The sequence below is a fragment of the Microtus oregoni genome, unplaced genomic scaffold (assembly GCF_018167655.1).
Source record: "Microtus oregoni isolate MIOR12 unplaced genomic scaffold, Mior012 000049F_ref0000343, whole genome shotgun sequence".
Lineage (NCBI taxonomy): Eukaryota > Metazoa > Chordata > Mammalia > Rodentia > Cricetidae > Microtus > Microtus oregoni.
This window is the reverse complement of record NW_024543223.1, coordinates 7,169,731-7,186,047: the sequence shown is the minus strand read 5'-3', so window position 1 is coordinate 7,186,047 and position 16,317 is coordinate 7,169,731. Positions and strand designations below refer to the sequence as shown.

The 16,317-nt window shown below is 50.1% G+C and overlaps 1 protein-coding gene across 1 annotated transcript in view; it reads right to left on the bottom strand.

Moving 5' to 3' along the window:
• Evc2 (EvC ciliary complex subunit 2) overlaps positions 1–16,317 on the bottom strand; it is an 81,759-nt gene that overhangs the window by 51,938 nt on the left and 13,504 nt on the right. Inside the window, exons 4-7 of the mRNA XM_041636509.1 lie at positions 14,728–14,837; positions 13,958–14,011; positions 8,451–8,585; positions 5,520–5,659 (exon numbers count right to left, since the gene is read on the bottom strand). Of these exons, the coding sequence (XP_041492443.1) occupies positions 5,520–5,659; positions 8,451–8,585; positions 13,958–14,011; positions 14,728–14,837 (439 nt within the window). The remainder of the gene's footprint in view (positions 1–5,519; positions 5,660–8,450; positions 8,586–13,957; positions 14,012–14,727; positions 14,838–16,317) is intronic.

Below are 16,317 nucleotides of genomic sequence, written 5' to 3'. Positions count from 1 at the left end.
AAGACAAGACATCTCTACGATGAGCTGCCAGGCCTGCAGTGATCTGTTACGAGCGAATGGCAAGCTCAAAAGCACCATGCCGGGCGGCTGCATCTTTCACTCACTCTTTAATTCAGAAAACATGGCAGCCTGGGCTAGGCATATTGTCTGTTATTTCTCATGGCTGCCTAGTGAGTTACTTACTAACTAGAGAAACTCAAGAAAGAATTTGGTTTTCCTACCTGCATTGGGGGAATGGCCTTAGATTGTTATTCAAATTTGTATCAAAGAAATAATCATTTCACAGCACAATTTCCTAGCATCTTGTTGACCTAAATACTCGTACTTTCCCCCGTAGCTCCTCCTTCCCTGGGGAAACTGTCTGCTGAGGGGTCGCAGATAACTTGACAGGCACCCAGCTCAGAGACACTGGTTGCAGCCCTAGCACTGTCCAGCGCTTTGCATAGACTGTCAGAAGTGGCAGCAAGAAAAACTGTCAATGTCCCAAGGCCACAAAATACAGAAAAAGAGTCTCTCCAAATCGATTAAATTTCCAAGCTATTAATGCCATTAACTCTCATTGTTAATTGCCCAATGGCTTAAAAAAAAAAAAGATAAGCAGAACAAATTCCTTCCTCGTACATAGCATTAGAGGGAATGCTCTGGGGAAGGAACACAATTCCACCCCCTTCCTGCACTTGTAATCATTTACAGCACAATGAAATACACGTGTCTGCATTACCCCCAGGACATCATGACATCAAGAAGACAGGCACTTGAGGTCACACAGGATGGGGTTCTGATGCTGGAACTCCTGTACTGCTCCCTGAACTGGTGCTTGCAGAGTAACATCTAAGAAACACCACTGTTTAGAATTCCCAAGAACCAAATTACAATTAACACCTTTGTATTTTTTGATAATAAAAAAGTATTCCAAGACTAAAGAAGCAACCCTCAAGGATATGTGACCCAAAGAAGCCAGCAAACAGATCCATCTTCCTGCACCGAGGGCTTTGACAGAGGAGGACCGCTTTGCTACTTTACAGAATGTCTGGGAAGAATAAAAAAATGGGAATTGCAAAAACAAACATACCATACGGTTAGCACGTAAAACCTACTCAATATGTGTATTTATAACTTCAGCACAACAAATGCTCCCTACACCCCTACTGTGTACAAAACAGTCTGCAGACAGCATAGGGGCAGCAGCAACAGCTCAGAGCTGGCAGTAAGCGGAGTGTCACAGAAAGAAGCACAGCTCCGGGTGTCTTCCCTATGCACTCTGAAGCATCTGCACTCAGTATTTGTAAAAGACCATTCTTCAGTAGCACAGTGGATTTGAAAGTGCACTAGCCTGGGCACAAGTCCTTAGCACCCACATGACCTCAGGCAACCCAGTAAGCCTCTCTGAATGGCAGCGCCCTGGGCTGAAAATTGAGCGCCCATGAAAATTTCATATGACGCCAGATGCTCGGTGTGATCAGGCTTCTGGCCAGGATAGAACTAAATTACTGGAAGCATACCATGTTTCTAGAGCCTTCTGTGATGTGCCAATCCTACCCAGTTTCTCCTTCCTTATAACAGGTCCCAGCATGCATTGGGACCAAGCCCACTCCCACTGTGACCATGGTTAGGGAACCTGATAAAACACAAAGGACACAAACCCCTCTCCAATCCTCTTTGTGAGAGGCGCCTTTGATGCCAAGCTGAACATGCAGGCGAGCCTTTCAGGAGTTAAGCTGGCACTGAGAAAGGGGAACAGTACCACCTGGTATTGGAAATGCGGCAACAATCAAGCTGTCCACTTGCTGGGTGAGAAGCCCAGCTAAACCTCCAGTAGGAATTATAAGAGGATAAATGACTTACTAGAGAACAGGAGCCCTTGAGAGACTGACTTCCCTGCAAACTAAGCTCCTGACATTTCCTCTGTGGGAGCTCCTAAACCTATGAGAGGTCAACACAGAAAGACACAAGGTAACTGACAATTCTAGGAGAAGGAGGGAAGGCAGATAGGCAGGCAGGCAGACAGACAGACTAGGTACCCAAACCAGTGTCCAACCACTGAGGCTAGAACACAGTTGAGTCAATACATTTTTAAGACTGGCCTGGTGGGTGGGGGTGGAGAGAAGACTCAGAGGCTAAGAACCACTGCCTGTGAAATTCCCAGGAATCTACAAGAATGACCCCAGCTAAGACTCTTAGCAGTGGTGGAGAGGGCGCCTACATGGGCCTTCCCCTGTAACCAGATTGGTGACTACCCTAATTGTCATCAGGAAACCTTCTTCCAGTAACTGATGGAAGCAGATGCAGAGATCCACAGGCAAGCACTAGACTGAGCTCTGGGAGGGTAGTCCCATTGAAGAGAGGAAAGCGGGATTGCATAAGCAAGAGGTGGGGATCAAGATCATGACAGGAAAACCTACCGAGACAGCTGACCTGAGCTAGTGGGAGCTCATGAACTCTGGACTGACAGCTAGGGAGAATGCATGGTACTGATGATGTAGGCCCTCTGCATGTGGGTGACAGTTGTGTGGCTTGATCTGTTTTGGGGGCCTCTAGCAGTGGAATTAGGACCTATCCCTTGAGTTTGAGCTGGCTTTTTGGAAACTATTCCCCATACTGGGATGCCTTGTCTAGTCTTGATGCAGGGGGAGGAGCTTGGTCCTGCCTCAACTTGATATGCCATGCTTTGTTGACCCCCATGGAAGGCCTGCCCTTTCTGGACAGAGGAGTGGATGGAGGGGGGGGATAGAGAGGTTGTGAGTGTAGGGAACAGGAAGAGAGGGAGGGGAAACTGTGGTTAGTATGTAAAATAAATAATTTAATTAATAAAAAAGTTAAAAAAAAAACCCACTGCCTGATCTTCTAGAGGACTTGTGTTCATTTCCCAACACCCACATAGCAGCTCACAACCATCCATAACTCCAGACCCGTGGAATTCAACATCTTCTTCTGGCCTCTGGGGCACCAGACACTTGCATGCTGCTCAGACACACATGCAGGCAGAACACCCATAATAATCAAATAATTTTTATGACTGAGCTGAAGAAGGAGGGCGAAGGAGGAGGTTGAGGGAGGAGGGAGAGGGAGGAAGGAGGAAGGTTAGGGATGAGGGTGAAGCACCAAAAGGAGGCATGAATTTCACTGAGGCTGAGCTCTCACAGCCCATGCTTGCTAAGCAATGTGAAATGCTCTTCAGACAAAATAAGATCAGCAACCAAGGAGAGACAAAGAGAAGGTTCCAGAGTCTGAATATCACTAAAAATGTCGCCACTCTCACAGCAGAATTAGTGAGAGTTTCCAGTGATGGGGATGGAGGAGGGCTGGTCTTACACCCTTCACATCTAGAGTCAAATGCAGAAACAGAGGGGAACACATTCCTGCTTAGAGGACTACTTCACTGGGTCAGAAGCACACAGAGTCCTGCCTATGTGCAAATTAAACACCCAGCTGTCGATTACTCAACTCAAATCATCCCACCCAACTCTTCATTCTCATATGCAGTGGGTAACAACTGACTTTTGGCTAGGAAATGCTTTGATAATTGCTTGTGTCCATATCACAATATATGAGGTGGTATCTTTGAGTTCCTGCTGGGAGCTTGCCTCCTAAGACAGGGTGGCAAATTTTAATTGCCATCCTTGGCATTCCAATTAGAGAATCGAGCAAAACTGAAGAAGGGCTTGTGAAGAGCTGTACACAGCCTAATCACCCAAGCCATGCGCACAACCCTGGGAGCCAGAAATAGACAGAGTCCTGAGCCCCAGCGTGTGTGAGGCCGGTCCTGTGCATCCAAGGCTCCTTGTCTGGCTACTCACAGAGCTACTGAACAAGGAAGAACATCCGCCAAGTAGGGCAGAGTCCCCACTGCCAAGGACAAGGACCATGCGTCAGACCTAGTATAGCTCCCGTCCTAGGAGGAGTTACAACTGAAATGGTCCAACCTTGGACCCACTCTCTGTGCCATGAAACATAGGTTCCTAAATCCTGGGACATAGGCCTGGCATTGCTTGGTTGGCTGTGCTTCTAGGCCCTTCCCTGCTCAGTGCAATTTCCTGTGAGTGTGTGTGTGTGTGTGTGTGTGTGTGTGTATGCACGCACATGGGGGGTGGCGTGTAGACCAGAGAGAGTGGATGTATATCAGAGGACAACCTCGAGTATCGTTTCACAGGAGCCTTCTACCCTGCTTTAAGAGACAGGATCTCTCGCTGGCCTGAAGCTCACTGGTTTGGTTAGGCTGTCTGGCTACTGAGCCTTAGAGATCTGTCTGTCCCCACCTCCCAGGCTCTGGGGTTATAACAGCTGGGAACCCTACTGACCATTAGCTGTGGCCCTGGAAAAGCTTTCTAGCCTCCAAATCCTCATGTGAGGGGAAAACAATACTTCCCACCCCACCCCACCCCACCTAACCCCACCCACCTCACCCCTACCTTATCCCACTCTACTTCACCTCACCACACCCCACCAAATCCCTCCCTACCTCACCCCACCCCACCCCACCTCACCCCACCTCACCCCACCCCACCTCACCCCACCCTACCCCACCTAACCCCACCTCACCTCACCCCCTACCTCACCCCACCCCACCCCACCTAACCCCACCCACCTCACCCCTACCTTATCCCACTCTACTTCACCTCACCACACCCCACCAAATCCCTCCCTACCTCACCCCACCCCACCCCACCTCACCCCACCTCACCCCACCTAACCCCACCTCACCTCACCTCACCCCCTACCTCACCCCACCCCGCCCACCTCACCCCACCCTACCCTACCTAACCCCACCTCACCTCACCTCACCGCCTACCTCACCCCACCCCACCTCACCCCACCCTACCCCACCTAACCCCACCTCACCTCACCTCACCCCCTACCTCACCCCACCCCACCCCACCTCACCCCACCCTACCTTACCTAACCCCACCTCACCTCACCTCACCTCACCCCCTACCTCACCCCACCCCGCCCACCTCACCCCCTACCTCACTACACCCCACCCTACCGCACCCCACCCCTGAGGTCTTTCTGAAGACCTGGGTTGGCCTGCATCTTTTCCAGCCACGGTTTGGCAGGTGCTGTGCACATAGCGCTGTGTGTCTTTATCAACAGAACAGAGTTCCACCCAGCAAACCACAGCCAGCACTGCCCTTGTCTCCTTTTCTAACAGATGTTTCTTCCCTGCTTTCTGTACTCAGTAATCAAAGACCCAGCACACACAGCATGATTTCACAAATGCCCTTGATCCTTCTCATCCTATGTCTCCCCTTCTTCCTCCTGCCTGAAGTACTCCCTCTCACCCCACTTGTGGACACTTCTACTCCAGCTCCGAACAGGAGCGATGATGTCACCTCCTCCAGGGGAGCACTTCCAGGGCTCCAGAAGCTCCTCCTTCTGCATCCTGCCAGGCCAATAATACTCAGTGCCCAGCTGCACTTGCAATCTGGCCATCAGGTGACAACTGGATGACCAAGTGAACACAGGGACACTTTGTGCCTGCTGTCCCAACCCACCACCTCCTGAGAGCAGAGGACTCTTACTCTTCTAAGGCTTGAAGCATGCTCCCAGGGTCCTCAGAAGTCAAGATGTCAATCACTTGGTCGTTGAGGGAAAGATCCTGGCTCACACCATTAGCAGAGGTGAAGGGTGAGGGCTCCAGCTTGTTCTCGGGGTGCTGAACCTGTAGAAGGGGAGAGACAGCAGAGTTGGCCTTCAGGGGAACACTGCATGCTGGGAGGGAAGGCAGGGCTGGCCTCCTCCCCTCTCAGACCAGCTCCTGTCCCAGTCGAAGCCGACACTGTCTCCCCAAATGGAAAGGATGCTGATTTCAACAGCCTCACGCAAGCGTGCTGAGATGATAAACAGAGAAATGCAAAGACATAAGCACAGGTACCCTGCTACTGAGACTGGAGGGTAGCTCAGTCAGGACAGTGCTAGCCATGCAAACGTGACGGCCTGAGTTTGAGCCCTAAAACCCACATTTTTAGAAAGCTGGGCATAGAGGCAGAGACAGATAGACCCCTGGGGCTCACAGTCAGCCAGCATAGCCTAACTGGTGAGTTCTAGGTTAATGAGAGACCTTGCCTCACAAAGCAAGGTGATCGGGGTGGCGGTGGCACACACCTTTAATCCCAGCACTTGGGAGGCAGAGGCAGGTGGGTCTCTGTGAGTTCAAGGCCAGCCTGGTCTACAGAGTGAGTTCTAGGACTGTTAGGGCTACACAGGGAAACCACCACCCCACACCACCCCCAAAGAAAACAATGTGGGAGGCACCTGAGAACATATGTTCATGAGCCCCCACCCTAACTAAGGCACTATTGACAGTCAATGGCTTCTTGGGAGACGGAGACAGTTTTCTTTAGGTGTATGACCCTGGTAGGCTGACTCTGCTCCAGGGAATGACCCCACACCTAGGAGTAGAAAAGAAATACAAACCTGACTCAGTAGTTTTTTTTTTTTTTTTCAAATCAGGGATAGACTTGGGAAGAGTTAGGATGAGGGCTGGAGGATGAATATGATCGAAATGCATTATGTGAAAATTCCCAAAGAATGGAATATATATTTAAAACGACAGAGAAATGATTCTTAAAGTCCTTCATCATCATACTCCCCATCAGAGAGAAAGCGCTAAGAGGCCCCCTCAACCGGGACACGATGTCGCAGGCTGCTCCCTGATGAGCACACAGGCATGGGGAATGACAGCAACATGGCGACAGCCTGCAGGAGCGTTGGCTCAGAGGCTGGTTTTGCCTGGTCTCCAGTTCCTCAGACAGGCTGGCTCCAGGTGTCTCTGAGGGCACTCAAGGGCACACCTGGCATTGCTGATGACCCTCGCCTCCTGCCATGCCCTGGAGGCATTATTTCCTGGACTGAAGTGACTTCGAGTCTGGCTTCAGGGTGTACTCCTGTGGAAATGCAGACCAGGAGCTGAAAGAGCTCAGGTCTAAAAGGTCCTGTGTGGAGTCTCTCAAAGCAAGCAGGGGACCCAGAGAGACCCCAATCTACCAGGAAGTACCCACAATGATTCCCGGACAAGTAGCTGCTTGGTTTATATATAAAAAAGAGGAAGAGGGGAAGATGGAGGAAGGGACCGGAAAAGCCCGTTAGCGGGAACAAGAAGAGCTCAGCTCCCTAAGGAAAGTCAGTCACTGGGTACATCCAGAGGGTGAGGTGAGGGGTGGGAGGAAATCAGGCATAAGTTATGTCATGGGGGACTCACAAACCAGACCGACAAGTCTGGCTCCACCCCACAACAGTGAACCTTCCAAAACGCCTCAGCAGGTGACATAGAATAGGGCTTGAATAGCAAGAATACACCTACCCTAAAGGTGGAGAGCCAAAATATAAGGTTCTTATACCTGGCAATGTTTAAATCATCCATCAGTCAAATGTGAAATCAGCCTAAGTGTTCATCACCCATAAACACGATGGAATATTATTTAGCCATAAAAAGCACCATCCTGTCTGTCTTAGTTACTGTTCTATTGCTGTGAAAAGACAACCCTTAAAGTATTTACTTGGGGGCTTGCTTAGAGTTTGGGAGGGCAGTTCATAACCATTATGGTGGAAAACAGACAGGCATGATGCTGGAGCAGTAGCTGAGAGCTTTACATCCTGATCACAGGTAGAGAGAGATGGCGACACTGCGCCTGGAGTGGGCTTTTTAAGCATCAAAGCGCATCCCCAGTGAAATACCTCCGCAGACCCATTAACTGGAGCCCACACATTCAGATATATGAGCCTCACGGGGCCCTTCTCATCCAAACCACCGCACTGTCATAACATGGGTGGGCCTGGAGGATGTTACCTCTGAAATAGGCCAAGCACTGCTCGCCATCACATTTAGAGTCTCACAAAGATGATCCCTTGGAGGTTGAGCATAGAGATAGTTAGCAGGGTAGGAGAAGGTGCAGGAGAGGAGACGGGAAGAGGCTGTCCAGGGCAGGCAGAAGGGAAACTCTGGGCAGTTCCATAGCACAGGGTAGTACCGGGTCACCAAGAAGGGGCCACATATTTCATACTATCTAGAAGAGAGTTTGAAGGGTTCCTCACACGACAAACGCCTGAGGTGTGCCATGCTCAAGTGATCATTACACGCTGTGTGAACGTGTCAAACTATCACGTGCTACCTGATAAAATTCACACAACTGTGTGCTAATTAAGAACACAGTTTTTAAGGAATCACTCTGGGAGCTTTTGTTTAATTAATTCATGATTTAGTTAATTTCCATTTTTACCAATAATGCTGTGGACTTGCCTGGTAAAGGCTAGGCAACTGCTCTGCCATTGAGATGCATCCCCAACCCCAGGGTTAAGGATGGGCTTGTGTCTCAGAAGAAGCAAACCTGAGCATCTGTCCTTAGATCCCCAGTGGGGTCTGACATGGTCCAGAGTTGAGACACATCAGAATGAAGGATGAATGTCCAGCTTACACCACCACCTACTAAAGCATCCCTGGGAGGGAGACTCACCCGGCATCTGGCCAGCACACTTCCCTGCAGGCACTGACCCTTCGCCAGGAAGAACAGAGCCACCAAGGTCAGCACGAGGGAGATGAGGAAGGCTGCGAAGAAGCCTGCTGCATGGAGACCATGGTTAGGTAGAACCTGAAAGGAGAGAAGGGAGGCTGAGGGCTCCTCATGCTACCACTGCCTGACTCCCAGATCAGGTAGATGACCCCAGGAAGCATAAAACATAGACAAAATACAGGTGCGGAGAAACATCCAGAGTCCACATAAACCAGAGACTGAAGGCAGGGGAGTGACTGCCAGGGGCTAGGAGGAAAGTGATGACAGCAATGGCTAATGGGTACTGAATTTCCCCTGGGAGTGATGCAAATGTTCTGGAACTATGTGGTATTAATGGATTACGATACTTGATTCACACAATAGCAAGGTCAATAAATCTCATACTTGGTTATTATGTATACACATATATGAATAGGCACACACACACACGTGCACATGGGCACATACACACATACACACACACAGCACACACATTACAAAGGCTGAAGCACCCTACCATGGGTTAGAACATCTGTTTTGGGCTTTTGTTTTCTTTTTTAAAAAACTTGATCTATTTCTGAAACATGTACCTTGCATGTATGTCTGTGTGAGGGTGTCAGGTCCCCTGGAACTGGAATTATAGACAGTTGTGAGCTATCATGTAGGTGTTGGGAATTGAACCTGGGTCCTCTGGAAGGACAGGCTGAGCCATTTCAGGACATCTGAGCAGCCATTACTACTGCGAGCAGAGAAGAGCTCGGGGTAGAGAAACAGCTGGGCAACAGTAAGTGGATGTCAGACTGAATGGATGTGAGGATACAAAAACTGACAGTGGCCCTGGATGACCTGGTACCAGTGACACTCTTTACTGGGAAGACAGGAGCCAAAGCTGAGGCTGTTAAAGTATTAGACCAGCCTCAAGTCATCAGCCATAAATGTCCCCACAAACAGCACAGCCAAATTCCACCACTCAGTGGAGCAGGGACACAAGATGTATGCTGCAATGTCTAGGCAGAAAGCAAAATCGGTGGCTGCAGTGGCTGCCGCCCCCAGAGCATGCTAACTTTCTTCCCTGCCTCTTGCAAAGACTCCTCGCTCATCGTGCCCACCCCTTTAATCACACATTCTCTGCAGCCTCGCCTTTGATAGATTCTTCATAGCATTTATGAGGAGTGATACTGCACAAAGAGGCCTTTCAAGAAGACTTGAAGAGACGGGAATTCAATACCGCATTACAAAGACACAATGAAGACTTGTTTAGAAAGTTTGGCTTCGATTATGTGATAAATACATGTATAGGCTTCGAAGGCAGGAAGCTAACACAGCAGCAGTAGCTCTCCCTGATGGTGGGACTGCTGGCATTTTTGAGCTTTTCTGTGTGGTAAGAGGCTGGGTGCAGAGGAAATCTCAGGATGCCCAGCAGCCACACCGTAATCCTGCCCACTCGCCCACTCTCTCCCCAAACTCAGGAAAAGGGGAATACACACGATGACTCTCCTTGCTCACCCACCCCTCCATAAATGGGAAAAGGGGACACACATGACTTTTCCAGAAGAGGTTTCAACAAGTTCTGTTGAAATATTTCGCTTGGCACTCCATATCCAGGGACCAGGCAGGATGGTGGCTCGCTGCCCCTTGTCCCAGTGACCTGGAGGGATGGCAGTGAGAGTAAGGAGACTCTAGGCCTCCAGCTGATGAGATTGACGGCAGGAGGCATCAATCATACATCACCCGTCCTAACAACGCCTGCAGGTGATGGCTCATCTAGTTGTTAACTTGACTAGGTCTGGAATCAACCAGGAGACAGGTGCTGGGCACAGCCCCGAGGAATTTTCTTGATCAGGTCATTCTATGAGAAGACCCACACTTAGTGTGGTTGGTAACTTCCAGTGGAAGCCCAGATAAAAGGATATCCGACGGGAGAAGCCTCGCTCTCTGCCTTCTCGTTGGTGAGTTCATCTGCTATGCTTGAAAGCTCACTCATCCTGCTGCCGGCACCTTGGCACTCCACTGACACGGAAGCCCAGCTTCTTCTGCCTTCTAAGGGGAGCTGAGCACCAGGGGCTCTCCAGGGATCCTCCAGGTCTTTAGAGCCATTTTGGAGCTACTGAGGCACCCAGTAGTTCTACCTTGTGGGATCCACTGGTTTCTCTGCCTCTCCTGTGTGAAAATGGCTGTAGTTGGACCAGCTAGACAAGTGATTCTCAACCTGTGGGTCGCAAGCAACCTGTCTGGGGAGCGGGGGTGAGCAGAGTTGGCGATGCCGTGGAGGAGTCAAGGGGTTAACTTTTCTGATGAAACATTAATAAGAAACCCCTAAGGAGAGAGCGTGGGAAAGCCTGTGCTCTAAGGAAGACAACTAAAGTCCCGTGTGGAGGTGCTAAAGAGCACTGGAGGCAGGGAGGACACTCAGGAACCGAGGTCAGGACAATGATCAGTGGGCTGGAAAGGGATAGTAAGGACACACTGTCAGCCACACACACTGCCAGCTCAACTCAAGGCCTTGCGGTTTTGCTAACAATGTTACATCTTCACAGGCTCTCTGTAAAACCACTTGTCCGAGAATTCTCACTTCACAGCTGGCCATCTGTTAAGACATTCCTCCTCTTGTTAGTTAACACAAGCTCCTTTTATATACAAGCTTGTCTTTTATATACACTATCAATACTTCAAGTTTCTCACTTGGCTTTCCTGCTATTTTTAAAAGTAAAATTTCCAACTGTTTATAGTCAAATTCCCCAGATTATGATTCATAGTAACTTTTTTATACATTAATTTATCTATTCACATTTGATCTCATCAGAACATCTACCCCTGCCGTTCTTTTAAGAGATCTAGTCATTTTAGCCCTAAATCCACGCAGGACAGCCTCTTCCTCCCATTTCAGAAAACAACCACTTTCCTGCACGGACACACACACACACATAAGTTCTCTGTCTCCCTGGAAGGACTGCTGGCAATGGCAGTCTGAATGACTGACCATGGGTAGAACTCTCTCTGTGTGTCTTCATGGGCCTAGGTGCCTTTCCAGAGAGCACCACCTGCCATCCTGGTGCCTGCCAATCAGCAGTGCTCCACCCACGGACAGCAGGTGAGTGTGGAGGAATCTGAGACCTGCAGCTCATGTCTGGTACTATAGGACCTCAGAGACTCTCCTCACCAGGGGGCAAACAATGACAGAGATATAGGCAGTAAACTAAGAAGAAATTTCTTAAGGCCCTGTTTTCCTTTACTGGCTTGTTAGCTTGGGGTGGAAAATTAAAGAGGTAACAGGGTAGTTTCCCCATGCCCAGGGAAGCCAGCCACACAGCAAGCTAACACACGCTGTTGTTCTGTCTGACAGATCCTCCAGCCACCAATACAACCCTGTTGCCTCTTCACGTGCCCAGGTTAGACCTGCTGAACACACCCACTGCTAAGGGTCCAGCCTCACTGGCATGGATCGCCCCTCAGGACACCTGGGGTTATGTCCAGCGTACAGTCAGCATCGGTTTAAGCCTGAAGCGATCTGTGCACAGCAGACTCCAGTCCCCAAGAATGCTGCCCTGGGCCTCCCATATGGGTCTAGTACCATAGCCTCTCCTCTGGACAGCTGAGCCAGATACTGTAGCAATGGTCATTCTCACTGATCCCAGAACACTGGCAGGTTGATGTTACTCTTTTGCTACATAGAAACAATACCATCAACAGGTGCTGATGTCCAGAGAGACACAGAGCTCTCTGCAGACTCACCCTGGATAGATGCCCATGATATGGTTCTCATTTGATGTCTAGGGAAGGTGAGCCCTGGGCAGGCTAGAATATGGAAGGTCACACCCAGGCAGGATTCAAAGTGGTTTCAGAGCCTGCTACACCTACAATACTGTGGAGTCTCGCATTCATATGCCTGGTGTTCCTCGAAAGGGTCCCAGAGGGTCCCTGGTGAGGAAGCCTGCATCCTGAAGAGGCACCTCTGCCTTCTTCCCAAAGACAGTGTGTGGGTGAGAGACAGCCCAAGACCTGGAGAAGCCCCCTGTCCATCCTTGGGGAAGGACTGGGCCTTGGAGGAGTGGCATATCCATTAAGAGAATGGTCTTTATCACAATCATGAGGCCACCTGCCACCTCCTCAGCTGACTGGCAGTCATCACTGGTGACAATCAGCTCAATCAAGGGATACTTACTGACTGATTGTCACCAACTGGGTGAGGGAGGAAAAGGAACACAGAGTGAACCAGATCAGGCTACTCCTTTTGGGAGCTCTCAGACCAACCAAGAAAATGATCATCTACATCTTTGTCCATTTAACTGGGCTGCAGGCTTGCTAAAAGCTGGACTCAGCTTTCTTTCCATCTCTTCTGCTGAGGGCCTTGGCCCCTAAGTTGTGCTGAGTCTCAACACATAGCTGTGGGGTGGGATCAAAGGCTATACTGCCATCTGCTAGACCTGCAAGCAAGAGTTAACATGCCTAGCTTTGTTTCCTACTATTCTCTAAAGGCTAGATTGTGATCTGGGGCCTCAGCCAGCATCAGGGGAACTGATGTTTGGGAGCGAGCCCATCATTCTCTTAGTATGTTGTCCAGTGTGGTCTCTGTTGAACATCTGCCTCCTCGTGGGGCCAGAAATTGGTGTGAGGCAGCCAGAGGGAACCTGTGTGACATCAGCCTCTATGGAGTGTGCACAGATGCTCCTATGACTCATTGCTAGGGAGTCCCCTGGGAGAGGACCTGAAGGTCATGGAGGACTTTCTCCAGACTTCCTCTTTTGTCTGTCTCCTTTGCTAACTTTGCTGTGTGGCTGTATAAGCCACTCTCCTTGCTATGACAAAACACCTAATAAAAGCAACATAAAGGAGGAAAGGTTTCCTCCAGGTTACAGTCAATCAAGGCAGGGAAGACACAGCAGGAGCACGAGGCAGTGGTCTCATCACATCCGGTCAGGAAGCAGAGAATGATTAGCACAGCTGTCCGGCTTGCTTTCTCCTTTCATCTAGTATAAGCTCCCAGTCATATTCAGGGTGGGTCTTCCCTCCTCTCTTTTGGAGAAGGCTGGCCAACCCACAGAGTGAGACACACTTGTTAGACACAGGGGAATGAGTGTGTGTTCTAGGAAGAACCTCACTGCCGACCAAAAAAGGAAAGAGATTCCTGACGAACAGCAGAAGCAGGGAGACCACCTGCAGAGCTAGTGTCCAGGTACAGTCTGGGAAGACAAACTGTCCCCAGCAGCTGAGCCGGGTGGCCACCCTGGGGACAGGAAAGAATAAGATGACTGTTGCGGGAAATGTTATCATGCTGTGTAATGCTGTCTCTGCTTTCCCTCGCCTGCCTAAGGACCCTTCTGACTGACTTAATAAAGAGCTGAATGGCCAGCAGGGGTGTCAAAGCCAGTGGCCGGCACCTCCCCTTGGCTCTTGAGGTCAGGCCACACAGGGGTGACACAGCACAGGCCTCGGGGTGCGTGAGCACAGGATGGATCTGAACATCATCTTACCGTTATCCTTTCTTCCACTGTGATGGTAAAGTGGGCTTTTAGCTGGGTTCTGTTCTGGAAAGGAGAGAAAAGAAATGCTTCAGTCACATGGAATCTGACCCACAAGGAACATTTGGTACTATGTCCAACCCACACACTTGACTTCAGTAGTAACTGGCCCCCGGGTGCTGGGTAAGACAGGGTTTGTCCAAATCCTAAAGCCTCTTCAGGAAACAGTGGAGCTAGGCTTCTCTCCTGGAGACCATGGAAACCCAAACCCCATGTCCTGAGGACTAAGAAGGGGCACAGCTCTCTGTGGTGAACTGCACCACTGGGCGGGGGGCGGAGCTGTCTGTCTGAACTTAGGCAAGGTGTTTACTTCCATGGGCCTCAGCCGTCTCATCTATGACATGGAAGCCATGTTGAACTCAAGGGTGGCTGAAAAATGAGACTAATTAATGTGGAACATGGAAGAGAAGGAAGGGGGAGGAGGCTTTTTAGCAGGGAAGCTGCCCTCGTCAGCAGGTGACGTCACCTAGGGAAGGGAGAAAGCAAAGGAGGTGGAAGGAAAGAAGGTAGGTTGGTTGAAGAGAGGAAGGAAGAGGGAGAAAGGGAAGAAGAAAGGTAGGGGAAGGAAGGGAGGGAAGAAGAGGGGGAGAGAAAACAGAAAGAAAAGAAAGAGGGGAAGGAGAGAGGAGGGAAGGAAGGGTTGTGCCTGTGCCCTTGGGGTCAGGATTTCCAAGCACCCATGCAGGGCAATGGCAGGTCCCCAGTGAGAATGACGGGGTTACCTGTGAGGGGCTCTGAAAGATGAGCAGGGCTGGAAGGTCCAGGCTCTCTCCAGGTCCAAGAACTGTGGGGTCCAGCGAGGCCATGTAGCTCACAGAGTAACACTCTCCCACTGCTCGGAGAGAAGAAGTGTAGATCAAGAAGGGGCAGGCCTCCTCACACCAGCCCACACCCCTGGCCCCTGCAATCCTGAGTCTGCCACAGCTGCTCACCAGTCCAGGCCCTCAGCAAGAAGCATCTGGATTTCATTCATCATAGGGGATTCTGGGAGTGGTTCAGGGGGGACAGTAAGTTAGAATTTCTCTAAGTCTCCCAGTCACAAGCAGGCACACCCTGCTGGAAACAGGACTGGTCTCTTGGCCTCTTTATCCCCCTGTAGCACACTCATCCGGGTTCTCACAGGAGCTCTGCCCACAGAAACCAGGACCCTCAGCTCCCGCAGGGGTCCACTCCAGCAGGTGGGTAAGACAGAGCGGATAGGTTTACCTTAGAGATGGCAAGACCAATGTGTAGAAAGCAGGGGAGAGGAACATGGAGCCTGGGAATCAGTTTGTCTCGAAAAATCAATGTGTCCAGTTTGTTTTCTTACATGAACAAAAGTTAAGGTGCTCCCCTCAAAAAGAAAGTCTGATGGTGGTGGTGTACACCTTTAATCCCAGGACTTGGGAGGTAGAGGCAGGCAGAGCTCTGTGAGTTCGAAGCCAGCCTGGTCTATAAGAGCTAGTTTCAAGACAGACTCCAAAGCTACAGAGAAACTCTGTCTCAAAAAAAGAAAAAAGTTAAGGTGCTGAGGTTTAACATAAAGAACCCACTCTATTCTACAGTGCTCAGGAGCCCAGGAGACACCGTGACTGTGGGGACTGGATAAAAACCACTTTGCTCTCAGACCTCCAACTTACATCTTTTTTTTTTTAATAAAAGGGGGGCTGATAGCGGGGTCAGGGGTCAGAGAGGCAGGAAACTAGAGTCTGATTGGCCATTTGATTTTTAGAATCATTCACTGGGTGAGGGGCTGCCTGTCTCCCAATTTGAGAGTCAGCATTGTGTGACATTGTGGTAGACTTAGAAACAGGGGACTTGGACTGTGTCTTCAGGAAACTCAGTCTCCTGGACAGAGCGAAGGCTTAACATAAACAGGGGTAAACAGCACCAAAAATCAAAAGAGGCCTGGCTGGGCTGTGTCACCTGGACCTCACCCAGTGGGTGGCATCATGCTTAGTACAGGCAAGGAGATGTGTGCCCCGTGTGGTGGAGCAGAATATAGTGGGTACTTAGGGTGAGGAATGACTTCAGCAGGGATAGTCAAGAGATAGGTCCCTGTGGATGCGTGGAGTTGAGAATCAGGTGGGACTTCCTGGGATAGGCAACACTAAGACCACTCCTCAGGGAATAGAGATGTGTATGTTCTGAGTGGGACAGAGGAACCTCTCAGCATTATCTGAGAAATGGAGTTGGAAGAGGCATGATTCAGCAGGAGCGAGAGCCATGAAAGACACTAAAAAAAGCAAGGGGTAGGCTGTGAGACACACAGCTGGGAAGGATGGTGAGGGAACCGAAGGGTAACACCAGGCCCCAAGGACCATGCCACAGGA